Source organism: Carya illinoinensis, chromosome 9, assembly GCF_018687715.1.
Source record: "Carya illinoinensis cultivar Pawnee chromosome 9, C.illinoinensisPawnee_v1, whole genome shotgun sequence".
Classification (NCBI taxonomy): domain Eukaryota; kingdom Viridiplantae; phylum Streptophyta; class Magnoliopsida; order Fagales; family Juglandaceae; genus Carya; species Carya illinoinensis.
Genome location: NC_056760.1, coordinates 36,696,457 through 36,713,332, shown reverse-complemented (window position 1 = coordinate 36,713,332; position 16,876 = coordinate 36,696,457). Strand labels below are relative to the sequence as shown.

The 16,876-nt window shown below is 33.8% G+C and overlaps 1 protein-coding gene across 1 annotated transcript; it reads right to left on the bottom strand.

The window, feature by feature from the left end:
• Positions 1 to 2,151: 2,151 nt before the first annotated feature.
• Positions 2,152 to 7,639, bottom strand: LOC122276110 (protein MODIFIER OF SNC1 11). Its single transcript, XM_043085590.1, has 6 exons — positions 7,146 to 7,639; positions 4,818 to 4,898; positions 4,478 to 4,696; positions 4,288 to 4,348; positions 4,130 to 4,189; positions 2,152 to 3,565 (listed from the first exon to the last, which is right to left on the bottom strand). Exons 1-5 carry the CDS (start codon positions 7,496 to 7,498, stop codon positions 4,151 to 4,153), a joined length of 753 nt encoding a protein of 250 aa, XP_042941524.1. The 5' UTR covers positions 7,499 to 7,639; the 3' UTR covers positions 2,152 to 3,565; positions 4,130 to 4,150.
• Between the last annotated feature and the right edge of the window lie 9,237 nt (positions 7,640 to 16,876).

The window sequence follows — 16,876 nt, the reverse complement described above, 5'->3', positions numbered from 1 at the left end:
TTAAAATGCTAATTTTATTTTTTGGGTACGACGACTTGAAGTATCCACGTGAGTAGAAACCAAGACTAGAATAGGGTAGATCTCACGATAAGGCAATCCGTGTGGTAGCCTTAAGCCTCAGCTGCATCAACAACGTATCAAGTAGTACTTGTTAAGTTACTTCATCAATTACTAATTTGTGAGCATTAATTATTAATCTTGCATGCATGCATCAGTTTGTTGCAAAGCTCACGGCCACGCACCTCATGACCATGCTTAGCCAGCATCTCAACTCAATCCTTGTCCATTTTACAATAATTGCATGCATGTTTGTGATACTGGTCGAGCTTTTTTAATCTTTTTGGAGTATTGATATGTTGGTATTTTGGTTGTGTAAAGTTTGGAAAGTAGTTTCGTATTATTAAGTATATTTGTTGTGTACCACTGTACGTACGTACTCTTATTTCGTATGGATATAGTGTTTCTTCTCTATATTGTTTGTGCTTTAACTCACAGAGCTTCCAATACTATATCCCGCGCCGCTAAATATTAGTCATCCGGGCCTGCCATTGGGGGTCTATGACAATTCAATTTGCAGTTGGCAACCTCATTAACTCCCCGGCTCGAACCCACAAAAGATGACACACAGCACATCCTAAAAGGCATCTGCAGTTTAACATCTTAGAATTGAACCCTGAACGAATGTTGACGACTCGACAACCCTTCTTACTCTCGCAGAGTGCCATCATTAACTTCTACATCACATTTTCTCCCAAACTTTCAGATAAACTCTCGATAATGTGTTTCCATCGAGTTGTGGTTATGTCATGCCTTTACTTTCTATTAAATCAACAGCTAAAGAAGAAATCAGGTATTGGCAAAAGCATACATACATTTGTTACTCTTTAAAAGCAAAATATGTAGACATGTCACTTCCTTGGGGAATTTTGACAAACCATATATCAGCTTCGATCTGATTCTCAAACTATTCTTGAAGCAAAAACTAGTCTTTAACCAACAATTTCTCATTTGAATACATATACATTGATTGTCCACCAAGCTTCTTACTGATTTGTTTGAAAAGTGAAATAATCTCATCTTATTTTTAAACTTCTCATAATTTCATTCTCAAACATCACTCAAACAACATTTTTTTATTTTCAAATCTTCAAATTTCTCATCTAATCATTTCCTAATCATTATAACTCTTCCGAACTTCCAAACAAAACACAAAAATCAATACTACTTTTTCATATTTTAAAATAGAAATAATATAAAAAATATTATATTCTAACAATATTTTAATTTTATAATAATTTTATTCAACTTTTTCTCTCTCATAACCCAATATAACATTGATCCACAAATCATTTCACTACCATTTACAAATCATTCAACTCCTATTCACATAATTCTCATCTCATCTTACTTCCCAAACATACCCTTGCAGCTATGTTTGGTTATTGAACCAAACTTGACTCATTTCAATCCGATCATTATCGAGACTAACTATTTTTCAGTTTTCCATAACAAACATAAACTCATCTCAATCTATTTTATATATTGCAACCTAAAAAGTTGAACTTCTCTCAACCTAAAAAAGTTTAACTCATTTTAATAAGACTCACAAAATACTACTACCATTCACAATCCAACTCAACTCATCTCAACATCTAAACGCAACCCAACACTTCCCCATAACTGGCTCCCAAGATCCACCCTCATATGAATGAGCTAGGTGCACTGGGCACGGATGGAACAGAATATCTCTATAATTAAGCTTAGGCAAAAACACCATTCACCATGATGAGAACATTAAAGTAATGCGATACAGACAACTCTTTCACAACTTTTTTACAACCTTGTTTCAAATGGACAGCATTTTGTATAATGAAAAATGATATTTGCAATATTAGGATGTACAAGCTCTGCACACTTTATTTAAAAAAGTGAGTAAATTTGAGGCACATGAAAAAAAAAATCATTCTTTTAACAGTAGATTCCACTTTTTCTAGAGTAGGCAGGACTTGCACACTCTAGAACTCTTGTAAAATAATGACTCTTACAACTGTTTTACTTACAAAACTGCCCTCCATTTAAAAAGAGTTGTATAATAGTTACATGAAATTGTCATATGAAGCAACAAGAAGAATGAAAGTTGAAATCCCACCATTAGTGAAACAGGCATCTAATGCTACTTGAAACCTATTAAGAACTTCCCAAGAAGCAGGGCATTTTCCAATGTTTCAACAATCAAAAGCTTCACATTAAAAATTCAAAATTACAATGCTAATGAAATTTCACCTACTTATCAGAGTCTTCATTCCACAATCCTACCTTGCAGATCGTGCAGTTCTTGAAGTGAGACCAAAGAAAATTTACCAGAACCTCCAAAGAGTGCAATTATCTCAAAGTGCAAATGAAACATCAGAAATTCTTATAGAACTCAATTTACTAATTCACCATCAAGGTTTTCCATTTCGTCTGACAGATATATCTTTCAAATTACCAGTACATTCAGGGAAAGGTTCTCATGATCAAGCGTTGCACAGCAGCACTAAGTAGCATATACCTTTCAATCTTAGGCTGATCCAACAGGAACTTGAAGAGATAGCATGCACCGGATTAATATAAAGCAATGATGAGTTCATATGATCTGATCCATGATTAGCAGTATTAAAATTCGCAGTGTTACACCATCATCATCAAATAAGACACGAGTAAAAACCTCATTTGGAAATAAAAACAAGTGCAAGATAATATAAAACTAATAAAATTCCTTCCTTCCATGTCCTCATCCTCTTTAAAGGTGGAAACAGACTCAAAATGAAGCTCAAAGACATTGAAATATGCATGCCTCACAAATGCCATGGGCAAGGCCATTCTCCTAATCTTATCAGAGCAGAAGCAATTATACATCTCATTCTAGGTTGAGTGCACACTATGGGTCCAGCCATCAAGAGTAGACACATGAAACTGCAAATATGTAAATAATCCTAAATCTAAAAGCTCAGCAAAGCAGAATAGATCAATCTGAGACACTTTTTCTTTTTCTTTTTTTTCTTTTTTTTTTTCCAGAACGCCCATTCTAACATTAATTAGTTCTACCACAAAACCATTCAAACTAAATATCAAAACAATACAGCACATTTTGACACTGCCAATAATGGATCAGATGATGATTAAATCATGAAACCAACTTAGTACTGCCATGCCACTTGATCACGAAAGTAAAACTATAACGAGATATCAGATGCTAGCCACATCTTGAAGTAGAGGAGAATTTAGTCAAGGGTAAATTGGAAAATGAAAAATCTAAAATGTCAAATATCATCTACTAAGTAGCTTTTGTCTTTTGAATTTCTGATGTTCTTCTGAGACTTTGAGATAATTGACACGAAGGAGGTAGTCATAAATTACTCTAGGTCTCACCGGGAAAACTGTGCTAAACCAAATCCAGGATGATAGAACTCCTAGAAAAAGCATGTCTAAGAACGGAAAATGCTGCATCTGGAAATGCTAGTGATAGAAGAAAGGAATGGTGTAGAAGCCGAAGAGGGAATTAAAAACAGGAAAATCATAAAACCTGTCAAAAAAGGACAAAGAGAGAAGATTAAAAAAGAGTAAATAGATCAGCTAATAGAGAAAATATCAATAAAAGAATTAGACTAAAAGAGAGTATGACAATGCAATCAGAAGCGGCTCTCACCCTTCACCTTATTCTATTTTGCTTTTTGAGTTAAAACCTTATACTTCAGATATAAATAATGAAAATCTTCAATTTTTAATGTTCCAATAAACTTGGCCTCTAGGTCAACGAATAGGGATTTGAAGTTATTACTTAAAAGAAATATTTGAAAGTTTTCCCTCTACAGCACCTAATATGAATCACAATCGATCCTTCTTCATTAGTAACAGATAAAACACTCAAGGTTTAACATGTAACTAGGTTTCTGCATTTGTATACTTCCTACTTGGGCTATGCCTATTTACTTGTCTTAATAAAATTTTCTTATCAACAAAAAAATATATTAGACTCAAGGTGCAGAGATTGGTTCCATTGACAAGGTTAGGGAGTATAGAAACCCTAAAGGAAAATTTCTACGGCATAAGGAGTAACACTGCAATTTACATCTCAAATATATCCTACCATTGAAAAGGATGCTTCAAATCAAGCCCCTCCTCCAGTCTCGCCTGTGATAGCAGCATTCTGATCCACATGAAAAGAAAGTCATCAGCACATGGCACACTTTCTATGCTTTATGTTATGCAAAGGGACTGCCCAAAACCCATTAAAAATGCCCTTACTTGTGCCATATCTCCTTTACCATTCACTTGGGACAAGGAATTTGATGGAGAGCTTGAAAACCTAAGAAAATATGAAAATTGCATGAATAAGAATCTCAAGAAAATATTCAGACATCAACTCTAAGACTGCCAGAACATATAAATTATCCATAAATGGGTATGCAGGCCAAAAGTTTGAAGCGATATATACCTGATTGTTCTTGCTTTCCTTTTCTCTTCCTCCAAGGCATCTGTTTTAGAAACTGGTGCAAACCTGGCAAGCCGAGCTTTCTTCTTTGCTTCCTCATCACTCGTAGCCTTCTTCTTTGCTTCCACATCAATAGTTGCTTTCTCCTTTGCTTCCTCATCAGTAGTAGCTTTCTTCTTCATTTCCTCATCAGTAACCACAGACGAGTCACGAAGCCCAAACCTGGGAGAACAAAAAACTGTTTACAAGCAATCTGCCAAGACCATAGAAATGACTAACTAAAAGATTTACAAAATTCACCTCAATTTTTATAATAAAGAATTATAAAGGTATGAAATAAAACCTCTCAGCTCTAGCCTTTCTCTTGTGCTCCTCTGACTTCTTCAATGTCTCGGAGCCATGCAAGGGTGACCCAGTGCCAAACCTAAAATAGATCAATCCAACTTGATAAAGTTCAAATAATCAACAGAAAAAAAAAAAAAAGTGGAATTCAAGTTGATTCTAAATTAAATTTGTGATTGGAAAATATCTAAAATGAGCCGTTCTGCCAAAAAAAAAAATGGGGTTTAACCTGGTAAAAGACAGGTTGTGTTCACATGGTCTCCAAGTTCCTCAACATCAAAATGAAATAAAAAACTAAAGCTACCTCCAGGCAAAGTAAAATCAGCATGCCAACAGCCCAATCAAACCCAATATCAGTTCATTCACATGTCTCGACAGGTAAACTTCGTTTATCATATAAGGACCTTCAATCTAGTGTGCATAAAACCTACATATGACACTTGTGAAGCCTAGTGTAATCAGCAGGAGGATTATCATATTTCTTCCACTTTCTTTCCTCTGTCTGTGGATTAGGTCATACAACATACATGGGTCTGGTTTCATAGATTTACCATCAAAAGGCACACTCATCTAGAGTAACTTCTTGAGTTTCTTTACTGATAAAAAAAAAATAATTCAAGTTTCTTTGACTTGGTCCATCATGTTTTTCCGGAAAAAATATGGTAAAAGTAGCTCTATTTCACCAGACTAAACACTATTAAACAACTCAATCAAAGACAAAAATCGTCCCCAGTTATTACAGAACTTACAAAACCTTTCGAGCATTAGTTGTGAACTAGCTCTTCTTTAGCTAAGATTTGACTAGACAAATCAACTTTTCTTCTTTAGCTAGCCAATTTTCAAAAGCATCATATAAAAAACTTTCCAAATCTATCTCTATTATAATTAAATTTTCAGTTCCATTGTTTCTTTATATTGTTTTATTATCGTGATAGTTGGAAGTTATAACTAGTTTTCTAGCCATCTTAAAAAAAAAAACACATTAAAACTCTCTATAACAAACTAGTTAAAGCTTCAGTAATGTTAGCTTTGAGCTGGCCAAATATAGCCAGCTGAATTGGCTGGCCATTTATTATGAAAATTATTTTATTCTAGATGTTTTCCAGTTCAATTATTTTACTCTATCATCCATCTCTGTCGACCATTTATTATTGGTTATGAGTTTTCATACTTTACGTGGACTTTTTGGAAATCTTTGACAATAATGTTGTAGTTCAGATTTACTTCTCTTCCTCATACACCATAGCTCTCCTTGGGAATAAAAAAATAATATTTAAATGAAATAAATAAATATATATATATATATATAGAGAGAGAGAGAGAGAGAGAGAGAGAGAGAGAGACTTTTGAAGTGAAGTTTTTTTAAGATGGCTAGCAATCTAGTTAAACCTTCCAACTATCACAAGTATATAAAAAATATAAAGAAACAATGGAAATAAATATTTAAATAGAAAAGAGATAGATTTAGAGAGATTGTTAATGCTCACTATGCATCTGCAGTTTTCTAACACAACCAATTCTTTTAAACCTATGGCCCATGCAAGATTATTTGATAATAAACTCCTATAAATCAATTCCATCCCTTGGAAATAATGGTTTCTGAGCTGAATAGCAATAGGTTGGATGGCAAAATATTGAGAACAAACACGTGCACACATTTCATATAGGATACACAGTCTGCTTAGTGTAAGAAGGTCAACAGAAGAAACTACTCCCGCAGCTTACAAAAGCAACAGGTTTTCTGGCCTCCTTGAAAACCTTGCACTGTACAGGTTGCACCCACGACAAAGTAATCTTGAAAAACACAGCTAAATAAATTTGAAGTTTAGGAAAGAGCATTACTGTTTAATCTACAAAACCATTCCAACTTACGATGTGCAATGAACTTTCAAGTATATATGGAATTAGAAAGTCATTTCAAGCACGGAATAATGTAAGAACAAAACTATCAAATATAGAATCATAAATAAATTGGCTATAAAAGTGCCATAAGCTACAGCTAGCTGAGAATTTAACCATAAATATTCCCATACATTTACCTATATGAACTTAGAAAGCCCTTCACATCAACTAATTCCCTTACAATCTAGCGAGGACCTCACAATCTGCAGTATTTCATAAAAAGCCCTCTTCACAATACTTTAGCATAGGAAACTACCTTCAGCAATTTTACTCCGCATTACCATAACCAGTAAACAAAATTCCAAGCTAATGTACAAGAAATAACTGCATGAATATACATATTATATATATATGTGTGTGTGTGTGTGTGCGCGCGCTATATTCACAAGAAAAAAAATAAAATAAAAATTAAAACTATCATTTATACCTCTCCGCTCGGGAATTACGCTTCTCTTCCTCAGTAAGCTGCAAAGTTATACCAAACCGCTCGGCTCGGCGAATCTTCTTCTGAATACTGGAAGCTTGACAGTCATCCCCAGATGGCGAGCCGACCGTGGCGACCGCGCTCTTCGAATCGTCTCCGTCCTTCCGAGACTCGCCCGTCTCCGAACCAGCAGCAGGTACCGAAGATTGAGAAGAAGGTTGAATATTAGTATCATTGGGCAGGTCTTCGTGCTGATCTAGTGTTATGGCGGTGGCGGAGACCGTAGGGTCTAGGGTTTTCTTAGGGTTTTCTTGGGCGAGAATATTGGGGTCAGATTTCTCAGATGCGGTTGCCATGGTGAGGAAGAGGGTCAGAGGGAGTGAGAATCGGAGGTTGCGTGAGAACTACGACGAGGGTTGCAGTTAGCCGCTGCTTCTCCAGCCTCCACTCAGATTCCGCCTATTGCAAATCGGGACAGAACGCTTCGAGGCGAAGGGTAAAATATACTAGAAGGCAAGCATTATGATCCGTTTAACGGACAGGATCTTTTAAAACACATTGAACCCACGAGATTTCGCCACCTCATTGAAAAGATCACATTGTGTTTCCTTCCTGCGATCGACTTTTTGTTTTTCCACATTAGAGTGTCAATGCCACAATTAAACTCCTCAATATTTTTTTTAAAGATTAAATACTGATAAATTCATTAACAACATAACAGTGTCTCCAAAAGGTTAGGAATAAAAAGATCAACTTGTGGACAGTTTAAGTTCAATTGGTGTATACTTGATTTATTTAATAAATGAGATATTCATAAAGTAAGCTCAACTTAATTTAAGCTCATGAATAAAATTCGCATAAACTCGATGTTTAAACTAGTTTTGAAACTAATAATATGTATTATATATGAATGCGTTATATTTTAGTTATATTTTATATATTTAATTATATATTATTAATTTTTATATAATTTAACGTTATATAATATATTTATTATGTTCCTACGTATAGGATAATTTGTATAATAATATATCATACAACTAAAACTTTTGATTTATTATATTATCCATATATATATATATATTAAATAGTTTAGTTTCTTCCATTTATCTTATGTATTATTTTTTCAATTATAATTATAAGTTAATTTATTTTATAAAAAGTTATGCCATAATAATTTATGTGGTTGAATGGGTAAATGGTTAGAGTTTTTTTTTTTTATTTTAATTTAAAAAATTTTCTTTAATCAAAAGATAAGATTATAATTTAAAAAAAAAAAATCAAGTTCAAGTTCGAGCTACTCGAGTTTAAGTCCTTTGTTTATTTTTAGTCAAGCTAAAGCTGAATTCAAAAATGAACCGAGTTTGAACAAGAATATTCCATTTTTATTCAAATTCGAGCTGAGATCGAATGAGGAAACATACTAATCAAGCTCAAATAGCCTTGTTTGAATTCGACTCAACTCGATTCATTTGCAGCCCTAAATATGTTGAATACAAAGAGGACATACATCAATACAAACATTATCATCATACAAACTAAGAGCACTTTTGGCAAGTGTGTGGGCTGCCATATTTGCAACTCTTTGTGAATGTAATACTTTATGTTTAATAGTGTAGAGAAACAATATTTGAATGGAAATTGAGTCTTCTCCAATGATTAATACATAATTTTCACTTTGTCAAACTTACAAAATCAAAACGAACATAATAAAGGAATATTAGTTTGTACTCAAGTATCCAAAAGCACAAACATGATATATAGACAACAACATAACAAAGCTAAAAGAATTTTATGCCTTGTCTTGCTCGGTCAAGGCAATTTAATTTAACCTTCAACTTAGCCTAGTTATGTGCAAAATTAATTGTTCTTTCTGAATCATTGACCACCAATGCATTAAGGACACAATTGTATATTTGGTGGTTGTTTGCTTGTACTTATTAAAATATAAGAGGAATATTTTCTTTTCTAAAGTTGGGTGCGTTTTTTATCGGTTCCTTGTATTGCATCTAAATTAGTATTTAACCATGTCAAAATAAGTATTTTGTCTTCCTCTTGGGTGAAGCTTGCACCCTTTTTTGTAATTTCTTAGTGTAAAAACCTCAAGTTGAGGATGTGGAGAGTTTTCGCCTAACACTGAACTATGTTGAGTTTGGCTGAAAAATGAGTTCTCAATGTTAGAGTCCCTATTTAAGAGGTTTGTGAAAAACATATTTCCATGCTCTAGTGAATTCATCTATATAAATTGTAGACAATGAAGTAATTTAGATGTCAAATCATTCTCAATGTTCAAAATCAATTCATGGATATAAAGATAGAGAATCAACTCATAAATTAAATATAAAAGGGCATAAGGAGGCTCAGAATAGGCAGTGGTGACGTAAAGGAATGAGCACAAATGCTATAGTTGCCTCTATGTTACATTTCACTACTTAAATGGTCATCCGAATTACCCTATCAAAGAGTTTGAACCCCTTCTCATTTTTTCAACGAAGTTTGATTTCCCAATAAAAATCAATAATCCAACCATCATTAGGACCTAATTACATCATATTAAAGATAATACTTGCATATAAATGATAGAAACATCAAAATCAGGAGGAGTATAATGGTATCAATATATAATGGACAAAAGAAGAGAAAAACATAATAACATAGGCCAATAGAGTCAAAATCAGGAGCAACCAAGTCACCCCATCCAATCAATAATTGAATATAGCTCAATTTTTTTAACGAATATATTGGTATCAATAAAGCATGCAAAGGAAATGGACAAATAAGATAACGGTATAATAATATGAAAAACGCTATAAACAACCGCCCTGGGAGCCATTGCCCACGTGCAAATGAAACGCCCATTGATGACTCAAAATGCACGCACCATTGGGCTTCTCCTCCCCTTCCCTTCATCTTCTCCACTCCCGGTTGTCTCCATGAACCCATGAAGCCACCATCGAAGACCACTTCATCATCTTTACTCAGAGCCATAGTCACTCTCTCCTTCGTCTTCTCCACGAACCCAACAAAACCCCCTTTATCTTCTCCACATCGAAACCCCTTCATTTTCTCCACATCCAAGCCATCTGAACTCCAGCATGCTGTTGTTTTCTCCAACGACCCATACTTAAACAGGTAAACCACAAAGGCAAACATGCTCAAAGACCAAACAAAAGAACCTAGAAAAGTGAAGCAAGAGAGAAAGAAAAAAAAATTCAAAAATTGGGTTTGGAGCAGCAAATAGAGACCTAAAAACTACTAGCTCTTCTTTCTCCTTTGTAGAAATATTTTGCTCCATTTCTATGCTTGAATCTCTAATTGTAGAGAAATATTTTCTATTGCTCTACTTCTAGCTATTTTAGCTTCATCCATGTCTCGTACAATAGGAAGAACGAAGAAGGCAAAACCACAAAAGCTTCAGCAACTGTGTCTTTGCAGATTAAATATAACAACTATATGATCTAGTTCAGCTAAACCCATGATTATGATCAAAGCTTGCACCCACTAATGCTACATCTAGCCGAAAAAAAAGGGAAAAACACTTAAAACAAGAATCCAACCCAACGTGGCCACATCATGAAACATATGCTCTCTTTTATATCCATCGTTCTTTTATTAAACAAAAAATTAAAAGAACAAATTTTGAGCGAGGATGAAGTAGTGAGAATACAAAATCAGAGCACAAAAGAAAAGCAGAAACAGTCCTTAAGTGATTTCGTGGGTTTGGTTGCTTTGGTCATTTTCTCGGCTGTGGATTGTAAAGAGGAAGCCATTGTTAAGGTGAGTTTCAAGTTTCTAAGTTTCTTGTGCTCTCAGATTTGGGAATCCAACTTCTTTCTTTTTTTTCTTTTTTGAATATATCGGCTGACGTGGTAGCTAATTACCCGGCGATTCCCCACTTCCAGTTGTCTATATAAGTACTCTAATAACATAGGCATTTAGAGTCAAAATGAGGAGCTGCTATAACCCCAAGCATTCAATGGTTCAATATAGCTAGAATTTTCAAGACATATTACACTCTCAATATCTCCTAGCAAAGTCAATGGAGTAAATAAAATAAAAGTATAATAAACTTATGATATAATTGAAGTATAGAAGGCATATGAGTGCTCATAATGGTCAATGGTAAGGCAAAGGAATGAGGCACAATCACCATGGTTGCAAGTCACAATTGTCTCTATTAAACATTTCACAATGAAAATAGACATCCAGGTTATCCTGCCATGAAGATCGAGCCCCTCTCCACAACACCTATTGATCTTAGACTCCTAACATCTAATTCAAATATCATCACAACCTCAGTGTATTACAAATACACCCCTAATGAGAGTACTTGCATGTAAACACTCCAAGCTGCAAAATATTGTTGCCAATAATAAAATCAAAAAATATGTCATAGATTGATCAAATGATTAATCAAGAGTTGTTAGAACAACCACATAAAACTCGAGATGTACAACAACCCCTTGTAGACAAGGCATAAACAAATGTCATCATATGGAAATATAGACAAGTGAAAAAATTCATAGCCCAATGTTAGTATAGACATGAATTTATCAATAAAATTCATTGATAAACATCTAATGAACACTTACATTAAACTAGTCATAGCTCAGTGGCAGTATAGATAAGGCATTAAGCAACCTTCAGGATAGTATGAAACAACATCTCGAGTTAACATTAACCCCAAACCAATCATAGCCCAAACAATAGTTCTAAATGTAATAATTGGACCCGTAGCCAACTGTTAAATACCTCAAGCATCCAGTTAATGTATAATCATACATCTAGGGCCATATACAACCAAACACTCAAAAAAGGGGCATAAACCTAAGATAATGTATTAGAATTTGCATAAATCAAAGTTAATCGATAAGAAATAAGCTAAATACTCAAAAAAGCTCATTTAGAGCTCGTTTAGATTCAGAAAATGTTTCATCTTATCTCATTATTATAAAATTTTCAAATTCCTACACAAAATATAATAAACAATTCAACTTTTTCAAATTCTAAAATAATAATAATATTAGAAAAATAATATTTTAATAATATTTTATTCAACTTTCAATTTTCATCTGAAACCATCTCATTTAATTTCTAAATCTAAACGAGCCCTTACCCATAAACCCTAGACATTTTTGTTATGTTACAAGCAACAAATGGTTGTGTAACAAGTAGGAATAAAGACCCACATTATACAAAAGATTTCATCCTCCCAAAACATAAATCTTCGATTCATCCATGCCACTACAAGAAAAAACAATATTTGCAACTAGTTTTATTTTCGGCGATATAATTATAGTCGCAAAAAATCTATTTTTTTATTTCGAGAAAGTCATTTTGTCAATCTGAAAAATCGCCGGAAAAATACACTATTTTCGGTTAAGAAGTCACTATTTTCAATGATTTTTATGCACCAGAAAGAGTATGGCCGCATTGGCAATCCTATATCGTCCTAATAACATTTTTGCCGTTACATATGTTTGTTACGGTGAAATTTTTTCACTTATTACGGCAACTTTTAGGTCTCCATAATAAGTTCTTTATACTTCATTTTTACCCCCACATTATTTTCACACCCTCTCTCTCTCTCTCTCTCTCTCTCTCTCTCTCTCTCTCTCTCTCTCTCAGGTTCTACACTGTTTCCGTTCATTGCCATCACCGTCGTCCTCTTGAAACCGTCTTCTCGCTAGTAAGTTTCTCTTTAAAACTTTTAGGCTCCATCAATCTCTCTCTCTCTGTAACTCTCGCCATCATCTCGCCCATGTTTGTTCTCTTTGGTTGGTTTTTAGTGGATTAAATTAATATTATTTTTAAATTTTACATCACATTCTAGATTATTATTATTATAATATATTAGCAGTGGAAGTTGTAAAATATGTTCTTTGCCTAAAGGATGATCAGTGCTTATGATTTTCCATTTACCATGGAAAAGGAAATGTTCTGTAATGAAATGTCAAATGAAGGATCATGTTGGTTAGCTTGCTAGCTACGTGGTCTACTTTTCTTCCTTTTTGGCTATTATAATCTGTAGCTAAAGTAAAGGTTATAAATCTACCCCTCATGCTTCCTGAATCTTGTACATGCACTGGAGTTGCTTCCTACGAAAATGCATATAATCCGTAACTCAGAGTACTTGAAATGGGAGAGATACTACTTACCAAGTCAGTGCATAAAACTGATTTCTTACAATTTTTCAATTCTTCACAGCCAAACAGCCTTCCAGTCCTTTTTTTTAATTCTTTATCGTTTTAATATGCACTTTTTAATTAATTTATATTAAGCTTAATACACTTTGGTATTTTATGTTTTAATATGGATTTGAATATCTTAGCATTCTTGACTAAACTGTAGGCTTAGAGAGAGACACAAAAAAGACTCCACAATATTGTAATTATAAATAGGAGGTTCTTAGTTACCTTCTATAGTGATTGGCTGATATTGATCCTATGACAAGCTTCCTGATCCCATGTCTAAAGATGAATTCTAGGATTCCCTTCCTGATAGAGTCCATTTCAATGGTTAGCGTTTATGCATGTACCAAGATTTTGAAACACCATAATCCCTAAAAAAGGGTTACAAAATCTAGTTTTCCATGTTTCTAAAAAGTGCTAGACATTCATAATAAACTTTTATTGGACAGAAAAATGGACTCTAATTGATATGGTGGTCTCCAAAGAAAAAAGTTCAATTTTCAAGGTTTTCAAATGGACACACATACTCATTGGTAGAGGAAACGTGAAAGTAAGAAATGTTAAAGCAGTACAAATCTTATGAAGCTCAACTGATAGAAAGATTCAAGGTTTTCTACACCATTTAAAGAATTAAAGAAAAGCAATAATCAAAAGTCATCTACTCATCCACACATTTTAGCACGCATAACTAGTAGGTGGAGCTATTTTTTTTTTTTTTTCCTTTCTCATTTTCTTTGTGTAAGAAAGGGTTTGAATGGGGTAGTTGCATGTCTAATATAAAAGAAATGGAGTTGCACAAGGATCTATAAAAACACAAAGTTCAAAATAAAAAAATAAAAATAAAAAATTGAAAGAAAAAACCAGTACATAAACATATCAGAGTTCCCACTAGAGGTCAGTGAGACATTGATAAAACCACCAACGACAACTAGCAAAGAAAGTTCTAGACAGTAGGCAAAACAGAAACCATTGTCATAGAACTACTTCTTTAGGGTTAAGCCATTATCTAAGGTAAGTACGGAGAACATAAAGGCACTCGACTCCTGGCTGATCTCAATGTGCTGAAAGGAACCATTTGATGTAATAATAATGAAACTGCTCCTGGAAAAAATTTCCAAACTTAAATAGCTGCCAAGTTGTAAGGACTTTAGGAGTGGTCAAACATGAAAAACCAGAGCCTCCAACCATGAACTCAAGGTCAACAGGAAAATACTTTTAAAAAGAAGTCTCTAGTCAAATTTCATGTAGAGGTAGTGAACAAAAAAAAAAACACTTACAAGCAGGATCTCTGTTCGTCAGAATCATTTTGTGCAATCAGGCCAACAATTGGAATAGAGATTTTCTTAATTCTCATTATCTCTTCTTCATTTACTTTAAGAAAATACATTGTACCAATATCATCAGCAACTCCAAGTACATCGTGAGGCTCAGACCAAGTTCCCGTATTGAATGGAGCAAGGTTTTTTCCTGATACATTTGATACCAACTAGAATAAATAGAAATAAAAATGCAGTAACCAAACCTGACCTATACAGGTTATGGATTTTATAGTATTACAACCAAATCATTAAGATCAATCAAAATTTTTAACCCAAAATTACTGCCAACTTGAATCCTCACTAAGGCAACACTAATCTTAAAATCCTTACACCCCCAATAACATATAGAAATTCGTTACTCATTTCATATTGGGTTAATCCCATTTTGCAATTATGAGTAAGCATCAATAGAAATATTAGGTTGCTGATATGGCTACTATGTTAAACCAAAATATGAAAATAGGTTATCTATCCTTATGCAGCATAGAATGTCTTTGCAATTTCATTTGTATTTGAAAAATGACCTCAGAGTTGTCTCAATAGTCAGGATACAAAAAAGTTAAAGAGCCACAAAATAGCATAAGCAATGTGATATTAGGCAATAATAACATTTTCAGATACTCCTACTAACCAATATCAATAGGAAGTATACCTTTAATATATCTCAGATAAATTAACTCTATGTCGATGTTAGTGAAAGCACTAGGCACACTTAAGCACGAACGTTGTCTAGAGCCTAGGCACAAAGCACAAGAGCACGCCTAATTGGCATAAAGTGCACATTTTTAAAGACAATGTGTAATAAAAAATAATTGACAAAATACAATAAAAAAAAAGGTTTAAAAAGCAATATGACAATATATTTAGCCCATCAACTCAATTTATTAGAGGACTATGAAACATGAAAATCAACTATAAACGTAACATTACATAAAACTCTCTTATGCTTAACTCTTTTTTTTCTTTGATAAGTTGCTTTACCAAAGTTTCATATCCGAAGCAATTTTTCAAGAAACTATAAGAGTTTTATCAAAAGCCAACACAATCCTAGACATAATGGTCTCATCAAGTTTCTCAGATATTAAAAAACACCGTCAATGAAACTAGATTTAGGCCACAACAAAAATAACCACACTATCCCCAACACAAGCAACTCTGAAAATCTGAAATTCGTATTAGTGGACTCAAAGGGTGTAAAATCATTTAAACATGAGTTGAAATTCCACAGGTCAGCATTTATATCTCTCCCTCTTTTTCCTCTTCTCACGTTTCTTTTTCTTTTCTTTTTTTTTTATTGTTTTTACCAACTAACTTAACCTATGATCTATGTGGCATTGTGTTGCATTGATCCCTTACTAAACAACTTTTACACCTCTATTTATTTCTAGATGGGCAAGACTTGGATGCAAATCACTGATAGATTTGGATCTAGGAAATATGCTAAAGGAGTTAAAGAGTTCTTTACCTTGTCCCGAACTTATGCTACAAGTAAGGAAATTCGTTGCCCATGTGTCTGATATTCAAATAATTACTTTCTACCTATAATCCAGGTAGAAAGACATTTGTTCATTAAAGGTATTGACAAGAATTACACGTCATGGATTTTTCATGGCGAGGAAGAAAATCTAATCATAAGTGATGATAATGATGATAACATACATGATCCCGAACAAGAGGATGACTTCATTGACGTTGATGTTATGTTACAAGATATTCGGGCTGGGAGATTTCCTAATGTTCCTATAACTGAGTCATTCCATACTGAGGGTTCGCCATCAGTCGATATTGATTCATCTCTCACTTTCGACCAACTGTCGGTTGATTCCCAGCGTCCTCTTTATGAAGGTTGTACAAAGTACTCTAAACTATCATTCACTATCAAGTTGCTGCATATTAAAACACTTGGTGGTTGGAGTGTAAAGTCCTTTGATATGCTTTTGCACTTGCTAAAGTGAGCTTTTCCCAATGCTTTTTTGCCAAACTCATATCAAGAGTCATGTAACTTGAAAAATGGCTAACTGACACCAAGATACATGTTTGTCCAAATGACTGCATACTTTATTGGAGGGAAAATGTAGATAAAGATGAGTGCCCAAAATGTAAACTTCCAAGATAGAAATTCAGCGACACTAAGAAGAGGCAAATTCCTCAAAAGGTTCTACGAAATTTTCCTTTGAAATCAAGGTTGTAGAGATTGTTTATGTCACAAAAAAAATCAGCTAAT